At 45.9% G+C, this 18207-nt stretch overlaps 1 protein-coding gene across 6 annotated transcripts in view; it reads right to left on the bottom strand.

Moving 5' to 3' along the window:
• The window catches only part of DLG3 (discs large MAGUK scaffold protein 3), a 99207-nt gene that overhangs the window by 49994 nt on the left and 31006 nt on the right, over window positions 1–18207 (bottom strand). For 5 of the 6 annotated variants that reach the window (XM_067471619.1, XM_060756113.2, XM_067471620.1 and 2 more), the window contains 3 exons: window positions 5435–5488; window positions 2668–2718; window positions 2303–2427 (listed from right to left, as the gene is read on the bottom strand). In XM_067471619.1, coding sequence (XP_067327720.1) covers window positions 2303–2427; window positions 2668–2718; window positions 5435–5488 — 230 coding nt within the window. Of the gene's footprint in view, window positions 1–2302; window positions 2428–2667; window positions 2719–5434; window positions 5489–5622; window positions 5710–18207 lie in introns of those variants that run through there. The other variant, XM_060756114.2, reaches the window with a different exon arrangement.

Raw genomic sequence — 18207 nt, 5'->3', positions numbered from 1 at the left:
AAGAGGGGGAAGAGGAGGAGGAAGAGAAAGAGGAGCAAGTAGAAAGAAGAAGAGGAGCAAGAAGAAAAAGAAGAGAAAGAGGAAAAGGAAAAAGAAGAGGAAGATGCAGAGGAGGAGGAAGAAGAAGAAGAGGAAGAGGAGCAAGCGGAAGAGGAGCAAGTGGAAGAGAAGAATAGCAAGTTGAAGAGTAGGAGGAAGAAGAGGAGCAAGAGGAAAAGGAAGAGGAGGAAGAAGAGAGGAGGAAGAGGAAAAAGAAGAGAAGGAAGAGCAGGGGGAGAGGGGGAGGAAGAGAAAAAGGAGCAAATGGAAAAGGAGAACGAAGAGGAGCAAGAAAAAAGAAGAGGAGAAAGAGGAAAAGGAAAAAGAAGAGGAAGATGCAGAGGAGGAGGAGGAGGAAGAAGAAGAAGAGGAGGAGGAGCAAAAGAAGAAGGAAGAAGAGGAAGAGGAGGAAGAGAAAGAGGAAGAAAAGGAGTTAGAGGAGGAGGGAAAGAAGGAAGAGGAGGAAGAGGAGGAGGAAGAGGATAATGGAGATTTGAACACTGGACTCAAGACAGAGAAAAGCCTTCAAGACCCTCCTTTTGGGCTCCCAAGACACGAAATAGGCACTGACTAGGCCCTCTCCTTAGTATGCTACTAGATAAATAGGAGCTGAGAAATATATTGTTCATTAAGGCATACTATATATCCCAGCCTTCTAATGTCACCTCCTTCCATCTTCTCGATTTATCTGTGATACACTGTGATTCCTGTGTCTGTGGTGGATCCATTTCTAGGTTCTGTGTGGATATGCAGATTTGGAGATAATAACAAACACTACTGAAATGAAGGACTTCAGACACAAAAATACCACCGAGTGGTGCTGGAGGACCTAGAAAATGCCTAGTGAGGATATATTTCATCAGATGTGGATAAATAAAATTGCGAATACTGGGGTTGCACTATATGTGCAGTTTGCGAACCTTCCTGGATCAGTCCTGGCCATTTTAGTTCAAGGATTCATAACTTAATATTGAACTGAGTAAAAACATTATCCTATTACACCACAGCCTATTACTTTGTTTTTTTTGGCTTGTCACCATGACTTTGGAGCTACATAATATATCTTTTAATAATTCATCAACTCCATCACCGATTCATTGATATCCCGCCTTTCCTTTTGGACCCAGAGATGTTTACAAAAGTTAAACCCAATTTAATGAAAAAACAGTTATCAAAAGTGACCATGAACACAAAAGTAAAGCTCTAATTAGAAAGGCCAAAGGATAAAGACCAGTCACTGAAATGGGCAATAGCCCACCAATCTTTACTCTAGTCTGGCAGGATGAGGTTGGACTAGATTACTTTTGGGGTGTCCCTGCAACTAGGATGCTAAAGAGTTGTGAACAATGCACCAAGGTAGCTGAGATGGACAATAGCCCACCAATCTGTACTCCAACTTGGCAGGATGGGGATGGACTAGATGACCTTTGGGGTGCCCTTCAATGATGATGATGATGATGAGTTGTGAATAATGCTCCAAAGTAGCTGAGATGGGAAGTACCTCCCTCCCCAAATTATACTCCAGTCTGGCAGGATGGAGTTGGACTAGATGTCCTTTGAGGTGTCCTTCCAATTAGGATGCTAAGGAGTTGTGAACAATGCACCAAAGTAGCTGAGATGGGCAGTAGCCCACCAATCTGTACTCCAGAAAGGCAGGATGGGGATGGACTAGATGATCTTTGGGGTGTCCTTCCAATTCAAGATGCTATGATGCTAAAGAGTTGTTAAAAATGCACCAAAGTAGCTGAGATAAGCAGTACCCCACCAATTAGTACTGTGGTCTGGCAGGATGGAGTTGGACTAGATGTCCTTTGAGGTGCCCTTTCAGTTAGGATGCTAAGGAGTTGTAAACAATGCACCAAAGTAGCTGAGATAGGCAGTACCCCACCAATTAGTATTGTGGTCTGGCAGGATGGAGTTGGACTAGATGTCCTTTGAGGTGCCCTTCCAATTACGATACTAAGGAGTTGTGAACAATGCACCAAAGTAGCTAAAATATGCAGTAGCCCACCAATGTTTACTCCAGCCTGGCAGGATGGGGTTGGACGAGATGACCATTGGGGTGCCTTTCCAATTAGGATGCTAAAGAGTTATGAACAATGCACCGAAGTAGCTGAAATGGGCAGTAGTTCACCAATCTGTACTCTGGCCTAGCAGGATAGGGATGGACTAGATAACCTTTGGGGTGCCCTTCCAATTCAAGACACTATGATCCCTGTTTTACTCTTTCAGGGGAAGCCATGCTAGATGTGAAGGCACTCACCCCAGCCTCCCATCCATGGCGGCTGCTCCACCAGGGATGATCTTGGTGATGAAGATGCCGGGGTCATCAGGGATGTGGGGGTTATCGATGCCCCCCGCGATGCTGAACCCAAGGCCGGAGTTGCCCTGGAGAAAGAAGAGAAGGCAACCCATGTTTACACAGGGCCAGGCAGACTCCTCCTCACAACGCACCATATATATTCCAACAATTATAAGGTGCACAAAGGGATTTGCTCGGCCAAAGGCAGATCCAGGGAGTAGTCTTCCAAAAACAGAGAAAGGGAGGAGCGCTTCCAAGCTCACAGTGCCTTCCAGGGATAAGATCCTTCAGCCCTTGCACTGCATCCCTGGCAAAGCGCCACTCACCCGTTCCAAAATGATCTCTTCGTACTTGAACATGCCGTCGCTGCCATTCACCTACGAGAGCAAACAGAGAGGTTGGGACAAAGGCGGAAATCCCCGTATTTCCCTTCTGAGAAAGCGTAGCATCCAGGGGCACTGTTCCACATATCCTCCATGGGCACCGGGTTCAACATGGGTCATGCCCCACAATGCTTCCCCATTTCCAGCCTTCGAAACGTGTTGGCCAAGGCTTCTGCAGATCTAAATATCTAAGACATAGCACCGGATGCAGACATGCCTTCTAGATATGGACTCCCCTAGGAAAATACATATGAACTTAAACATAACCTGGTTTGTAAATGTTTTATGTCACACAGTCATTTTTGGGGTGGAAAAAACCCCATAGGAATGATTGTAAAAATGGCACTGTCTCTGGAAAATTCCAGTCTGGATGCCTCTAAAATATTGCTGGGCAAAGTGCAGGCAGTTCCAAAGGCTGTTTTGTGTGGCCCTTTTGGAGTGTTCATGCTGCCCCCTTCTGGCAGAACAGGAGGACTACACCTATGAGTGGCAGTTCACCTGTGAAACAGGTGAGCAACCCTTCTCAGGTGCAGATAGATAGATAGATAGATAGAGAGAGAGAGAGATAGACAGACAGAGCCACAGAGAGGTAGGCAATACAATTATTATTATTATTATTATTAGATAGATAGATAGATAGATAGATATGGAGGTGGAGATGAAGGCTGAAATATAGAAAGAGGTAGAGGTAGAGATGAAGATGGAGCTGATGGAGGTAGAGAAATATAGAAATAGAGATGGTAAAGATGTAGATCATTGGTTGTCAACCTATGGGTCCCCTGGTATTTTAGCCCACAACTCTCAGAAATCAAGGCCAATTTACCAGCTGTTAGGATTTCTGGGAGTTGAAGGCCAAAACATCTGGGGATCCACAGGTTGAGAACCACTGATATAGATGGAGGTAGTGATTGAAGACATTATGGACACTGAGGTAAAGACAGAGGTAGAGACAGAGGTGAAGATGAAGACTGAAGTAGAATCTCAGAGATGGAAGTGGAGATGAAGGCTGACTTGGAGGTAGAGATAGAAAAAGAAATAGAGATGGTAGAGCTGGAGATGCAGATGGAGCTAGAGACTGAAGAGATTGTGGAGATGGAGTTAGAGACAGAGATAGAAATAGAGGTGAAGGTTGAAAAGGGACTAGAGCTAGAGATGGAATTGGAGGTGAAGGCTGAGATGGAGGTAGAGAGAGAGAGAAACAGAGATAGTAGAGATGCAGATTGAGGTAGAGAGAGAAGAGATTGAGGTAAAGATGGAAACAGAGGCGGAGGTGGAGATGAAGACTGAAGTAGAAACAGAGATGGAGGTAGAGTTGAAGGCTGAGATGGAGATGGAGAGAGAAACAGAGATGGTAGAGATGCAGATGGAAGTAGAGACAGAAGATGTGGAGATGGAGATAAAGATGAAGACAGAGATGGGTGGAGATGAAGACTTAAGTAGAAACAGAGAGATCGAGATGAAGGCCGAGAAAGGAATACAGGTAGAGCTGGAGCTGGAGCTGAAGACTGAGATGGAGGTAGAGAGAGATAGAAACGGAGATGGTAGAGATGCAGATGGAGATAGAGACAGAAGAGGTTGTAGAGATTGAGGTAAAGATGGAAACAGAGACAGAGGTGGAAATGAAGACTGAAGTAGAAACAGAGAGGTGGAGGTAGAGATGAAGGTTGAGATGGAGATAGAGAAACAGAGATGGAGGTAGAGACAGAAGATGTTGTGGAGATGGAGGTAAATATGGAGACAGAGACGGAGGTGGATACGAAGACTGAAGTAGAAACAGAGAGATGAAGGTAGAGATGGGCTGAGAAAGGGACAGAGGTAGAGCTGGAGCTGAAGACTGAGATGGAGCAGAGAGAGATAGAAACAGAGATGGTAGAGATGCAGATGGAGACAGAAGAGGTTGTAGAGACGGAGGTAATGATGGAGACAGAGACAAAGATAGAGATGGAGGTGGAGATGAAGATTGAAGTAGAAACAGAGAGATGGAGGTGAAGCTGAAGACTGAGAAAGGGATAGAGCTAGAGCTGAAGACTGAGATGGAGGTAGAGAGAGATAGAAACAGAGATGGTAGAGATGCAGATGGAGGTAGAGATGGAAGAGATTGTAGAGATTGAGATAAAGATAGAAACAGACGGAGATGGAGATGAAGATTGAAGTAGAAACAGAGAGATGGAGGTAGAGATGAAGGCTGAGATAAAGATGCAGATAGAGGTAGACACAGGAGATTTTGTGGAGATGGAGGTAAAGATGGAGACAGAGATGGAGGTGGATATGAAGACTGAAGTAGAAACAGAGAGATGAAGGTAGAGATGAAGGCTGAGAAAGGGATAGGGGTAGAGCTGGAGCTGAAGACTGAGATAGAGGCAGAGAGAGATAGAAACAGAGATGGTAGAGATGCAGATGGAGGTAGAGACAGAATAGATTGCAGAGATTGAGATAAAGATGGAGAAAGAGACAAAGATAGAGACGGAGGTGGAGATGAAGACTGAAGTAGAAACAGAGAGATGGAGGTGGAGCTGAAGCCTGAGAAAGGGATAGAGGTAGAGATGGAGCTGGAGCTGAAGGCTGAGATGGAGGTAGAGAGGTAGAAAGAGAGATGATGGAACTGGAGATGCAGATGAAGGTAAAGACAAAAGAGATTGTGAATGTGGAGGTAGAGGAAGAGATGGGGGGGGGGGGAGAGCAAGTGGAGGTGAAAAGGAGGAGGACTTACAGAGAGGGCGGGCTCCAAGGTGTCCGTGTTGACAATGATGGGCGAGGGGCTGGCCTGGAAAGAGACAAGAGACAGAAACCACAAGATCATCCACTCGGCCTCCCATTCTATGCTGATCTCAGGAGAGCCACCACCTTCCACTCTTGGACTGAGAGAAAGCGGTTTCCAACGAAGCCAAGGGGACTCACGGCAACATGGAGGAGGGCTTGCCGATGCCAACCTTGGGATCCACGGGGTGTCTTTTTGCCATGAAGGAGCATGGGGCGTCACAAACGCAAGGTGCTTGCACTTGGAGGAAATGCCCCTGTGTTTGCCCAGAGAGGGGGAAGGAATGCGGCCATTGTCCTGGCTCCGTCTGCCTGAAATGCCTTGTCGGTTCCCCTCCCGTCTTGAGGCGGCCACCTTTTCTTGTTGCTCATTCAATCTCCCTGCAATGCTTCGGGCGGCACTTAAGACTCTTCCTGGCCTGGTTTCTCAACCGGAAGGTTGTCTCCAAGAAAACAGTGGAGCCCTGAGGGGTTTTTTTTGGGGGGGGGGGTTGTAAAGGATTTGGAGCCAAAGAGAAACTCCAGAAGGAAACACAACATGGGGAAGGAGGCACCCACAAAACAGAGGATGTGGGGCCATAAATGCTGGGGATTTTGCCTCTTGCAATTGCGAAGTTAGCCTTATTTTCCTCTCCAAGTTAGGGCCTTATGACAAGGAGTTTTCCCTTCCCTAAAATTGCATTTCTCTCATGCCTAAACTGGGACTTGACAGAGCACAAGATCCACCCTCCCCCCTTTTTTTAAAAGACAGCCGCAAACCATAATGCTAAGATGATGGTAACATGGTAAAACACCACTTTGACTAATCTATTGCATTCATGAATAGGGTAATTTGAAGGCACGCATATACAACTTAAATGTTTTCACCTATGGCGCACTGCGGGATGCAGATACAGATGTAAGAGCTGGGGGATTCTGGGAACTGTGATCCAAAAGGGATTTGTAGGGGACCCCCCCCCCCCCCAATCTCCAATGCATGGATTCATGCACCCGGCGGCTATCAAAGGCACTGTTTGGCAAAGCAAGTGCCTTCCCCTCTGGCTGAGGGACTTCCGGAAGCCATCTGCCTGGTCCCACTTGGCCACCAAAAACCCAGGCAGATGGTCCTCCTTCTGGTCCAGCCTTAAGTCTGCTCTGAAGATCGCAGGGTTGTCCCACCGTTTCCTTTGCAACTCAGCGGAAGAAAAGCAGGGCCAAGTTGGCACCATTGCTGGCACAGCAGCCTGGAGGGCAAGGCTCCTTTGGAGCAAGTTCGGACAGAGTCAGGTCGGCCAGGTGGATTGGAGATTGGAGGCCACCCCAGGTGTTAGTGTCTCAGAGAAGCAATCTTTCAGAAATAATGGGAGCAGTGCAATAAGAGACTATAAATTAATTTAATGACGACTCGGGCTGGCCTTGGAATATGACCTGGATTATGTGATTGGGCCCCCTGGGGAAACAGCGGGTTAAACCGCTGAGCCTGCTGAACTTGCTGACCAAAAGGTCAGGGTTCAAATCTGGGGAGTGGGGAGAGCTCCCACTGTTTGCCCAGCTTCTCTCAAGGTACCACCTCTGCGGGAAGATAACGGAGCTCCATGCAGGCAGTCATGCTGGCCACATGACCTTAGAGGTGTCTACAGACAACGCCAGCTCTTTGGCTTAGAAATGGAGATTAGTACCACCCCCGAGTCAGACTCAACTAGACTTAATGTCAAGGGGAACCTTTACTATGTGATTTTAATCATTTTAATGTGATGTTTTAATTGGTTGGTTTTAATGTTTTTGTTTATTCATTGATGTATGTGGCATTGAATTGTTGCCTTTGTGAAGCTGCCTTGAGTCCCCTTCAGGTTTGAGAAAGGCGGGATACAAGTATAGTAAATAATAATAATAATAATAATAATAATAATAATAATAATAATGTATTGTCGAAGGCTTTCATGGCCGGAATCACTGGGTTGTTGTAGGTTTTCCGGGCTATATGGCCATGTTCTAAAGGCATTTTCTCCTGATGTTTCGCCTGCATCTATGGCAAGCATCCTCACTACCTCTGAGGATGCTTGCCATAGATGCAGGTGAAACGTCAGGAGAAAATGCCTCTAGAACATGGCCATATAGCCCAGAAAACCTACAACAACCCAATAATAATAATAATAATAATAATAATAATAATAATAATGTTTATTTAAAGTCTGAATAAGTCAAAAACGATTATGGTTGAAGGCTTCAACCAGAAAAATCAGCCATGGCAGAATACATGATAAACCAAGTGTTGGGTGCAGAATACTATTTGAGAACACAGAAATTCTGGGCCACTCAGTCAACCACTATGTCAGAAATCCACAAGCACATGGACAATTTCAATGGAAAGCATGAAACCACGAAAGTGAACAACATTTGCCTACCAGTCCAGTATTGAAAAACAATCAAGACAGTGACGAATGAACCACCCAGACACAGGAAGTCTCCAGGCAGCAAGCAATCAAGGGCTAGTAAATACCAAGCAGACAAAGGATGGTCTCTAGACCAGGCATGGGCAAACTTCAGCCCTCCAGGTGTTTTGGACTTCAATGCCCACAATCCCTAATAGCCTCAGACCTCTTCCTTTTCCCCTTTGGCAGCTTGAGGGCCTGAGGAAAGGGCCTGAGGCTTATAGGGATTGTGGGCATTGAAGTCCAAAACACCTGGAGGGTTGAAGTTTGCCCGTGCCTGCTCTAGACAGTAAACAATTCAAAGGGAACAAAGGCCGGGCTACTTCTAGGCAGATGCTCTCACTAATTGAACATACTATCTTCATGGTTACTCACATGCTAATGGGTGGATATCATTCAACACTTGCAAATCAAGCTTGCTAACTGCACCCTTTATACTTGTTTAACAGACAATGGTTCTCTCTCCCACACGGGACATTCCACAGGTATATATACTCCACTTGCTTGACTACCATCAGATCCTCTGAAGATGCAGGCAAAACATCAGGAGAAAATGTTGCTTCAACAAGGCCATACAGCCCAGAAACCACACCCCAATTATACGATCTCTAAAATGCGTAGATCTGATATAGCAGTGATTCTTGACCCCCTCAATACAGTTCTTCATGTTGTGGTGACACCCAACCCCAAAAATTATTTTCATTGCTACTTCTTAACCGTAATTTTGCTCCTGTTATGAATCGTAATGTAAATATCTGATATGCAGGACATATTTTCATTCACTGGACCAAATTTGGCACAAATTACCCAATATGCCCAAATTTGAATACTGGTGGAGTTGGGGAGGATTGATTTTGTCATTTGGGAGTTGTAGTTGCTGGGATTTTTAGTTCACTTGCAATCAAAGAGCATTTTGAATTCCACCAACGATGGAATTGAACCAAACTTGGCACACAGAACTCCCATGACCAACAGAAAATACTGGAAGGGTCTACTGGGCACTGACCTTGTGTTTTGGAGTTGTAGTTCTCCTACATCCAGAAAACACTGTGAAACAATAATGGATCTGGACCAGACTTGGCATGAATACTCTCTATACCCAAATGTGAACACTGGTGGAGTTTGGGGAAAATAGACTTGACATTTGGGAGTCGTAGTTGCTGGGATTTATAGTTCACCTACAATCAAAGAGCATTCTGAACTCCACCAATGATGGAATTGAACCAAACTTGGCACACAGAACTCCCATGACCAACAGAAAATACTGGGTTTTCTAATGGTCTTTGATGACCCTTCTGACACCCCCTTGTGACCACCCCAGGGGTCCCGACCGCTAGGTTGAGAAACACTGTGATACAGTCTTGCTGCTCCATTTTGCACCAAGCATGACTGTCAAACACTTCCAAACCCACTTTGAGTATCGTCCACTTTGAATCTCATTTAACAGAGGAAAATGGTTGTATACATAAATAAATATTACGGTAACAATAACAGCAACACTTCCCAAGTAGAGCACATTACTATAAAGGTAACTAAGGGATGAAACCTTGTGTCCAGATCCCCACAAAAGAGTACAGTTGGATAAAATCATGTCAAGGCACTGCTGTTGCCTGACTTTCCAGAAGCAACGCTGGGTCTAAGTTCAGCTGCAAGTTGCAAAACTGATCTTTCAGAGGGAGAGCCACCCACCCAGAACAGGCTGTGATACCAATCTCAGGTTGATTGTCCTACTGAATACAATTGGGCCATAAATGTGAGAGAGAACTACCACTGGGTCTTTCCTTAATGAGGAGAGAGGAAACCGAACAAAAGCCAATCCCGTCTGCAAAGAACACAAAGATAACCAATTTAGGGATGAGGCTGATCGTTTTGAATGGGACTTTTTTGCTTTTTAGCAGAGCTGGAATGGCAACACTTGTCCTGAATTGATAACACTGGTAGGACTCCTTGTGGAGAGAAAAAGCGGGCTATAAATAAACATAATAATGATAATAATGACAGGATCAACCCACAATCTGAGAAACACCATGGATATGGGTGGCCTCTGAAAAACTGTTGTTGTTATGCATCTTCAAGTCAACACCAACATCATCATCACCATGATTACCCTGCTTTCCTCTCTTAAATGAGACTCAAAAGCAGCTCGCACAGTTCACAACATATAAATATCAAACTTAGAATTAACTTATGGAAATATTCTCCTGATTTATTCAGAAGAGGTTGGCCATCGTGTGACTTGCCCACAATCCTCGCAGTGGGTTTTGGATTCAAACTCTAGTTACCAGAGTCCTAGAATGCATCTGCACTCCAGGATTAATGCAGTTTGACTCCACTTTAACTGCCATGGCTCCATGACACTGAATCCTGGGGGGGGGGGGGTCACAAAGCGGGTGTCAGAGGGGGTCACCAAAGACCATCAGAAAACACAGTATTTTCTGTGTATTGTCGAAGGCTTTCATGGCCGGAATCACTGGGTTGTTGTAGGTTTTTCCGGGCTATATGGCCATGTTCTGGAGGCAAATTGCCTCCACAACATGGCCATATAGCCTGGAAAAACCTACAACAACACAGTATTTTCTGTTGGTCATGGGGGTTCTGTGTGGGAAGTTTGGCCCAATTCTATCATTGATGAGGTTCAGAATGCAGTATGATTATAGTTGAACTATAAATCCCAGCAGCAACAACTCCCAAATGTCAAGCTCTATTTTTACCAAACTCCACCAGTGTTCACATTTGGATATATTGAGTATTTGTGCCAAGTTTGGTCCATATCCATCATTGTTTGAATCCACAGTGCTCTCTGGATGTAGGTGAACTATAACTTCAAAACTCAAGGTCAATGACCACCAAATTTTTCCGGTATTTTCTGTTGATCATGAGATTTATGTGTGCCAAGTTTGGTTCAATTCCATTGTTGGTAGAGTTTGGTTGTGCATTTAAGTAATCACATCCAATTTGCCAAATAGTCACTGTTGAATGTTTTTATGTTGAATGTTTTTATATTGTGAAATGCTATTTTAAATTGTAAGTCGCTTGGAGCAGCTTGGTGGAGAGCGACTAATTAAGAAATAAAGTGAAGTGAAGTGAAGTATTCGTGCCAAGTTTGGTCCAGATTAATCATTGTTTAAGTCCTCAGTGCTCCCTGGGTGTAGGTGAACTACAACTCCAAAACTCAAGGTCAATGCCCACCAAACCCTTCCAGCATTTTCTAATGATCATGGGAGTTCTGTGTACCAAGTTTGGTTCAATTCCATCATTGGTGGAGTTCAGAATGCTCTTTGATTGTAGGTGAACTATAAATCCCAACAACTACAACTCCCAAATGACAAAATCAATCCCCCCTCAACCCCACAAGTATTCAAATTTGGGCGTATCGGGTACTTGTGCCAAATTTCGTCCAGTGAATGAAAATACATCCTGCATATCAGATATTTATATTACAATTCACAACCGTAGCAAAATTGCAGTTAGGAAGTAGCAGCGAAAATAATTTTATGGCTGGGCGTCACCACAACATGAGGAACTGTATTAAGGGGTCGCAGCATTAGGAAGGTTGAGAACCACTGTTCTGAAAGGTCTTTAGTCTTATCAGCCAAAGAAGGCCTCACCAAACTACAGATCCCAGCATAACAATAACAAGTCCAGATCTATATACACTTGAGTGCTTGCCTTCAACTGTATTACTTCATTTTAAACTATACTAGCTGTACCAGGGCATGCGCTGCTGTGGCCCAGTCTGGTGATCTGGAAAATAAAGTAATGAGAAAGTATTGGTTTCTAATATATGTAATGTCTTTATGCTTGTGGGTAAACAGTATTTCTTGCTGTTTCTTTGCCAGTGTTGATGTGGAGATTGTTGGGTTTGCCTACTCTGGAACATGCAACATATCATTGTCCTTCTTTAGGGGTCCCTTTCAAATCTATGATATTGCATCTGTCAAATACATATATGTGTGTGTATGTGAATGGCTGGGTGGCCCTTTGTCAGGAGGGCTTTGATTATGTTTTCTTGCCCTGGTGAAGGGAGATGGACTGGATGGCCTTAAGGCAGCATTTCTCAACCTGGGAAGTCAAGACCCTGGGGAGGGGTCATCAGGGGGGTGTCAGAAGAGTCACCAAAGACCACCAGAAAACACAGAATTTTCTGTTGGCCATGAGGGTTCTGAGTGGGAAGTTTGCCCAAATTCTGTTGTTGGTGGGGTTCAGAATGCTCCTTGATTGTAGGTGAACTATAAATCCCAGTAACTACAACTCCCAAATGTCAAGGTCTATTTCCCCCAAACTCCATCTATGTTTATATTTGGGCATATTCTGCATGAAGGCAGAAGCGGGTTGGACTGGATGGTTTCGCTTCCAAATATATTGAGTATTCATACCAAGTTTGGTCCAGATCCATCATTGTTTGAGTCCACAGTACTTTCTAGATGTAGGTGAACTACAACTCCAAAACCCAAGGTCAATGCCCACCAAACCCTTCTAGTGTTTTCTGTTGGTCAGGGGAGTCCTGTATGCCAAGTTTGGTTCAATTCTATCGTTGGTGGAGTTCAGAATGTGCTTTGATTGTAGGTGAACTATAAATCCCAGCAACGACAAATCCCAAATGACAAAATCATATTTTTTTGAGTGATGGTCACTCCTTGTGTTGTGAGATGTTTTGTTGCCAAATTTGGTGTGATTTCGTTCATTGGTTCTTTTGTTTTTAAGGTACTCATTACGCACAGAGCATATATTAGATAGATAGATAGATAGATGGATGGATGGATGGATGGATGGATGGATGGATTAACCTATTTACTATCTATTTGTTCTTCCTATCTGAAATGTGGATTAGTTTCGTTGCACACTGCTCTGAGATCCTGCTCTGAGACACACAGTTTCGTGGATCGAGATAGAAACCTTGCCGCCTTGGGGACAGATGGAACGGCTGGGGACAGATCCTTTAATAGCTAGCGGAGAAAGATGACCAGGAGCAAAAGGGGATCCCAGGCAACCGAGGCCACATTGCGGCCCACTTCTCCGGAAATGACTCAAAATAGCTGCCAGAAGGGTTGGCGAAGGCGAAAGTGGGCACGAAATGGGGGATTTCCTTCTTCATTGAGTCACAATGGTTGTTCCAACACAAGACCGCCACACAAGATACGGGACATCCAAAAAGCACTTCATGCTACAAACTCCGGCTCTCTGTTTTCTGCCACCGTTTGGTTGCCACCCAAAGGAAACCTGGCCTCCTAGAATGGTAGAACCCTAGAGTCCATCCAGTCCAACCTCCTTCTTTCCGCCAGGCAGGAAAAGCACAATTGAAGCCCTCCTGACTGATGGCCATCCAACCTCTGCTTAAAAACCTCCAGAAGGAGACTCCACTGAACTCCAAGTCCGGATATACTGCCGCTGAACAGCTCTTACTGTCAGGAGGCTCTTCCTAATGTTTAGGTGGAATCTCTTTTCCTGCGGCTCGACTCCACTGCTCCATTCTGTCCTAGTCTTGAGAGCAGCAGAGAACTGTGATGCCCTTTCACATATTTAACCTGGCTTTGTGGTGGAAGCTCCTTTCTTGGAGGCTTTTAAACAGAGGCTGGATGGCCATTTGCCAGGGGTGCTTTGGTTGTGCTTTTCCTGCATGAAGGCAGAAGGAGGTTGAACTGGATGGCCCATAGTTTCTCTTCCAAATATATCATTATTGTCATTAATAGTATCATTAATATTATTGAGACTGTATGGCCATCTATCAGGTGTGGGTTTTAATGGTGCTTTTCCTGCATGAAGGCAGAAGGGGGTTGGACTAGATGGCTCATGTAATCTCTTCAAACTATATTATTATTGCTATTACCACTATTATTATTACTGTTCTTATCATGACTAGATGGGCATCTGTCAGGGGTGCTTTGATTGTGCTTTTCCTGCATGAAGGCAGAAGCAGGTTGGACTGGATGGTTTCTCTTCCAAATATATCATCATCATCAGTATTATAATTAATATTATTGAGATTGGATGGCCATCTATGGGGGGGGGGGGGATGGTGCTTTTCCTGCATGAAGGCAGAAGGGGGTTGGACTAGATGGCCCATGCCGTCTCTTCCAACATTATTATTATTATTATTATTATTGAAGCTGGATGGCCATTTGGTGGGGGTGCCTTGATTGTGCTTTTCCTGCATGAAGGCAGAAGGGGGTTGGACTAGATGGTCCATGCTGTATTATTATTATTATTATTATTATTATTATTATTATTATTGATTGTGCTTTTCCTGCATGAAAGCAGAAGGGGACTGGACTGGATGATAATAATATACTTTTCCAAGTTTATTATTATTATCATTGCTATTATTAAGGCTGGATGGCCATCTGTTGGGTTTGCTTTGATTGTGCTTCTCCTGCATGAAGGCAGAAGGGGGTTGAACTGGATGGCCCATATAGCCTCTTCCAACTATATTATTATTATTATTATTATTATTATTATTATTATTATTATTATTATTATTATTATTATTGGGGCTGGATGGTCATCTGTCAGGGCTGCTTTGATTGTGCTTTTCCTGCATGAAGGCAGAAGGGAGTTGGACTGGATGTCCTTTGGGGCCTCTCCCAACTCTGCTCCCCCAGCCCCCTTCTCTTAGCCTTCTCCTCTGCAGGCCGTTCTTCATGGGACCCCCACATCCCCCTTACATTAGGCAGGTCCCTGCTCTCCAACCACCCGCTTGTCACCGCCCCACAGCCCCCTCCTTTGCCGCCTCCACCTTTTCCAGCGCCAGGATAAGGACTGGGTGCCGCTCCCGAAGAGGAAGGCAAGTAGCCATAGCAACCTCACCCTGCCAACCTCCCCACCTCCTCCTCTTCCCCCCCAAACAACCATCACTGCGCTCAGTCTCTTCCATCCCCTTTGCCGGCAACAACAACAGTGACCCCACACTGGACTAGGATTCACCCACTGCCCTCGCGCTTGGGGTTCTCCATCCTTGGCCACAGGGACCTCCATCACCAAAAACCACCATCCACCCCCCCATAAAAAAAAAATCCCAAAATCGATGCCAGCTTTCGCATATCACATTCTTTCTCTGCCACCCACTCCCTTTGCCTCAGGCAACCTGGGGAGGCCAGAAGGCCTGGGAGACACCGCACCAGCAGACAGGCTCCGCCGTCCCTACACAACACATGGGATCTGCTTTCTCCCCTGGGAAAACCTCACAGCCGAGGCTCAGCTCCCCCATATCTCTCCATTTTGCCCTCCTTCTCCTGCACACACAATGCATATTGTGTACCGTGGCAAAAATCAGCATTTGGCCGCCCCTATTTGGGGCACATTCCTCTTTTCCACCACCTTTGGGCAAGAAGGAGCAAGCCTTGACACCAACCCTTTCCTCCACCCCAACAGCAAGGATATAGACGAGACCAAGGGATGGGCACAATATGGCTTCCATGGGGCTGTTTTGCTGGTTCGTCCATTCAAATGAAATAAGAAACGACGGGAATATATATTTTTCCCGGACTATCCTTTCTTTGGCCAAAATTAGAAGGTGAGCGGTTTCCTTTTGAGGTCATCAGGGGTGTGAATCTACATTCTCCTCATTTTTCAAAAGCAGAAGGGGATTTCTGGCGACTTCACATTTTGGCCTTCCACATTTTGGCATTTTTGCCCACCTTTGTGTCCAGTAAAGGCAACAGAAAAGTAGCCTACTAACCACTCGTAACTGGTCACTCCTATATAGTCAGAAGGTTGGATCCATTCTAGGTTTTAGGTGACGCAAGAGGAGCTGTCCATGGTGCTGAACCCAAGGAGGAAACACTGATCGGTACCTTGGACAGCTCCTTTATGGTCCTGGATTCATTATGCCACTAATATGGGAACTACTGCCCTAAACACTGCCCTTGAAAACTATTCATATAAAATCCAGAATTGAGCTTTCCTGGTTACGCATTTATTAAAATATATGTTTTCCTCTTTACAAGGGTCTCTGGTGTGGCATGTAAAACACTCATTTCAAAACAACAGGATGGAAAACCTATTCAACCACACGACACTGAGAAGACGACAACAGGAAAACCCATTAAAAGCATTTCAAAGAATACCAGTCACAGGCAAACGAGGGTAGGCGCCACAGGGTTGAACGCAAAGCCACGCTGGTGCCAGAAAGAGGCCACAATGGGCACAAACTGGGCCTAAAATGAAAGGGTATTGGTGCCACAACAGAGAAGGCCCTGCCTCCACATTCTTCTCAATGGAACAGACAAAAGGAACCTCAATTCTTGGGTATAGAGCCCCACTTAGACACCATGGCAAGGGTCAAATGACCAAAAGGAGAGCACATAGTTCTAGATTTGGAGCAGGTCCTTGATTCCCCAATATTGTGGGTCTTTGTTTTTTGCATTGGCCAAACCTGTAGTGACCAATGGTTGGGGAAGAGCATAGTCATGACCCAAAAACATCCTGCTCGCAAAAGTATTTCAGGAGAGACTACCATTGTGATGTTTGGGAAACGGTTTCGCTGCAACTGTCCTGTGCTCCTCTGACTCCATTTCACTGATTTTGCTGAGAAAAGCATGGGGCAAACTGGGAAGACTGGTCGGCCCTCTCTGGAGCAACTCAAACCTTCAACGGGACACATTGAAGGTGCTTTTGCTGCCTCAAAAGCACCTTTTCAAAGGCTATTTTTGGGGAACATAATCCAGTCCCACGTCCAGGCCTTTCCTTGAGGTCTGGTTCGAGGCCTGGCAAAGATGGAGGAAAGGTGGGATTTTCTTCTCTCCTTCCCTTTCCCTCTCCCATCTTCTCCAAGCCTTCAAGACTTTGGAGATGCCATTTGCTATGCTTCAGTGGCAGCCTCACATTTAGATGAGGTTTGAGTATGGATTCTGCTTGCAAAACCTGGCTCATCTGGTCACAGGGAAGTGGCAATAAAAAGGGGGAGATCTGCACTCCAGTAAAGTATTGGGGCTTTTCCTCTCTGACCTCACTATAGGTTTAGAGGTGGGATTTACCTCCAGAAAAGAGTACATGAGGGACATGGGGCTTCCACCCCTTCAATGCCAGCCTTTCTTCCTATCCCCCCCCCCCCCCAAAAAAAAAACCAAAACAAAATGGCACTTCTCAGGGCAAGGGAGGCCAAGATGGAGAGAAAGAAGGAAAGGGAGGAATAGAGAATAAAACACGGTAACCAGGGAGATTGAGCCCCCCCCTTTCATCTTGCAATTCGAGGAAGGCGACCATGGTGGGGGCGAAGGCATACGCAGCGTCCCCTCACACACTTCATCACACGTGTGTCAGAGGAAAGGGGGCAGCTGGGCTGGCAAACTGATCAAGGCCCCTCTGCTTTGGTAAAGATGCTGAGGTCCCCCATGGCCATCAGGGCACAATGAGAAGGGAGGGGGGCCTCCTCGGCTTTCCCCGCCTGAGGTGGCAAAGCGCTGCCCACGCTCTGCCTGCCGCCCCCACCCAGCGCACACACATCGATGAGCAATGCCACCTTCGTCGCCTCCTCCTCCTCCTTCCCTCTCCATCCAGCACATGGCGGAGGCACACGGCGGCGCCTAACATGGCGTGTTCTGCATGCATGGATTGCATGCGGAGGACAGGCATCATGCCCCCAGCTCCACAGGCCTCCTCTTTCCCCTCTTTTCTGGCTGCCCCCTTTTTTTTCTTTTTCAGCCCATCTCATTCACACCAAAAAATCCCCCTCCATCCTTCCATCCATCCTTCTTTCCTTCCACTATGGCTGCTTATCCTCAAAGCAGCTCAGATGAAGAGCAGAGGGGAAGCCCTCCCCTTCTGTGTCTGTCTTTCTGTCTATTTCACTCCAATCCCCCCCTCCCCACCAATATTTTTGCCATGCATCCACATCTTGTCCCTGCCATCTTGGGGCATCCATCTGACAGCAATGAGGAGGGGAAAGAGGTTGGAAAGGGAGGGGGAAATGCATTGCCCACCCTCTCTCTGCCCAAAATTACCCCCATGGGGTGCAAGAAGTAGGTGTAAGGAGATGGCAAAAACAAAAATGGAGGGAGGTTGGAAGGGAAGTATACAGGCAAAAGCAGGGATGTTGCATTGCCAGAGTGCCCAGGTGGACTCCTGATGGGGATGGGTCTTCATCATCAATATCATCCTCATCACTACCACCACCATCATTGCACAGAGTGGGAGGCGGCAGCTGAGAGGAGCGTGGCATGCGCTGGCAAGGTGGTGGACAGACCCAGCCTCCATTTTAGTGCCTTTCCAGGCAGGCTCACCTCCATCCATTTTCTCTGTTGAGGTTCAATGCTGGGGAGTAAGTCACCGAGGGGCAAAGGGCTACCAGGGTCAACTAGCCAAAGGGAAAAGGAGGAGT

This window comes from Anolis sagrei, chromosome 10, assembly GCF_037176765.1.
Source record: "Anolis sagrei isolate rAnoSag1 chromosome 10, rAnoSag1.mat, whole genome shotgun sequence".
Taxonomy (NCBI): Eukaryota; Metazoa; Chordata; class Lepidosauria; order Squamata; family Dactyloidae; genus Anolis; species Anolis sagrei.
The sequence above is the reverse complement of the archived record's forward strand: the minus strand, read 5'-3'. Positions and strand labels throughout refer to the sequence as shown.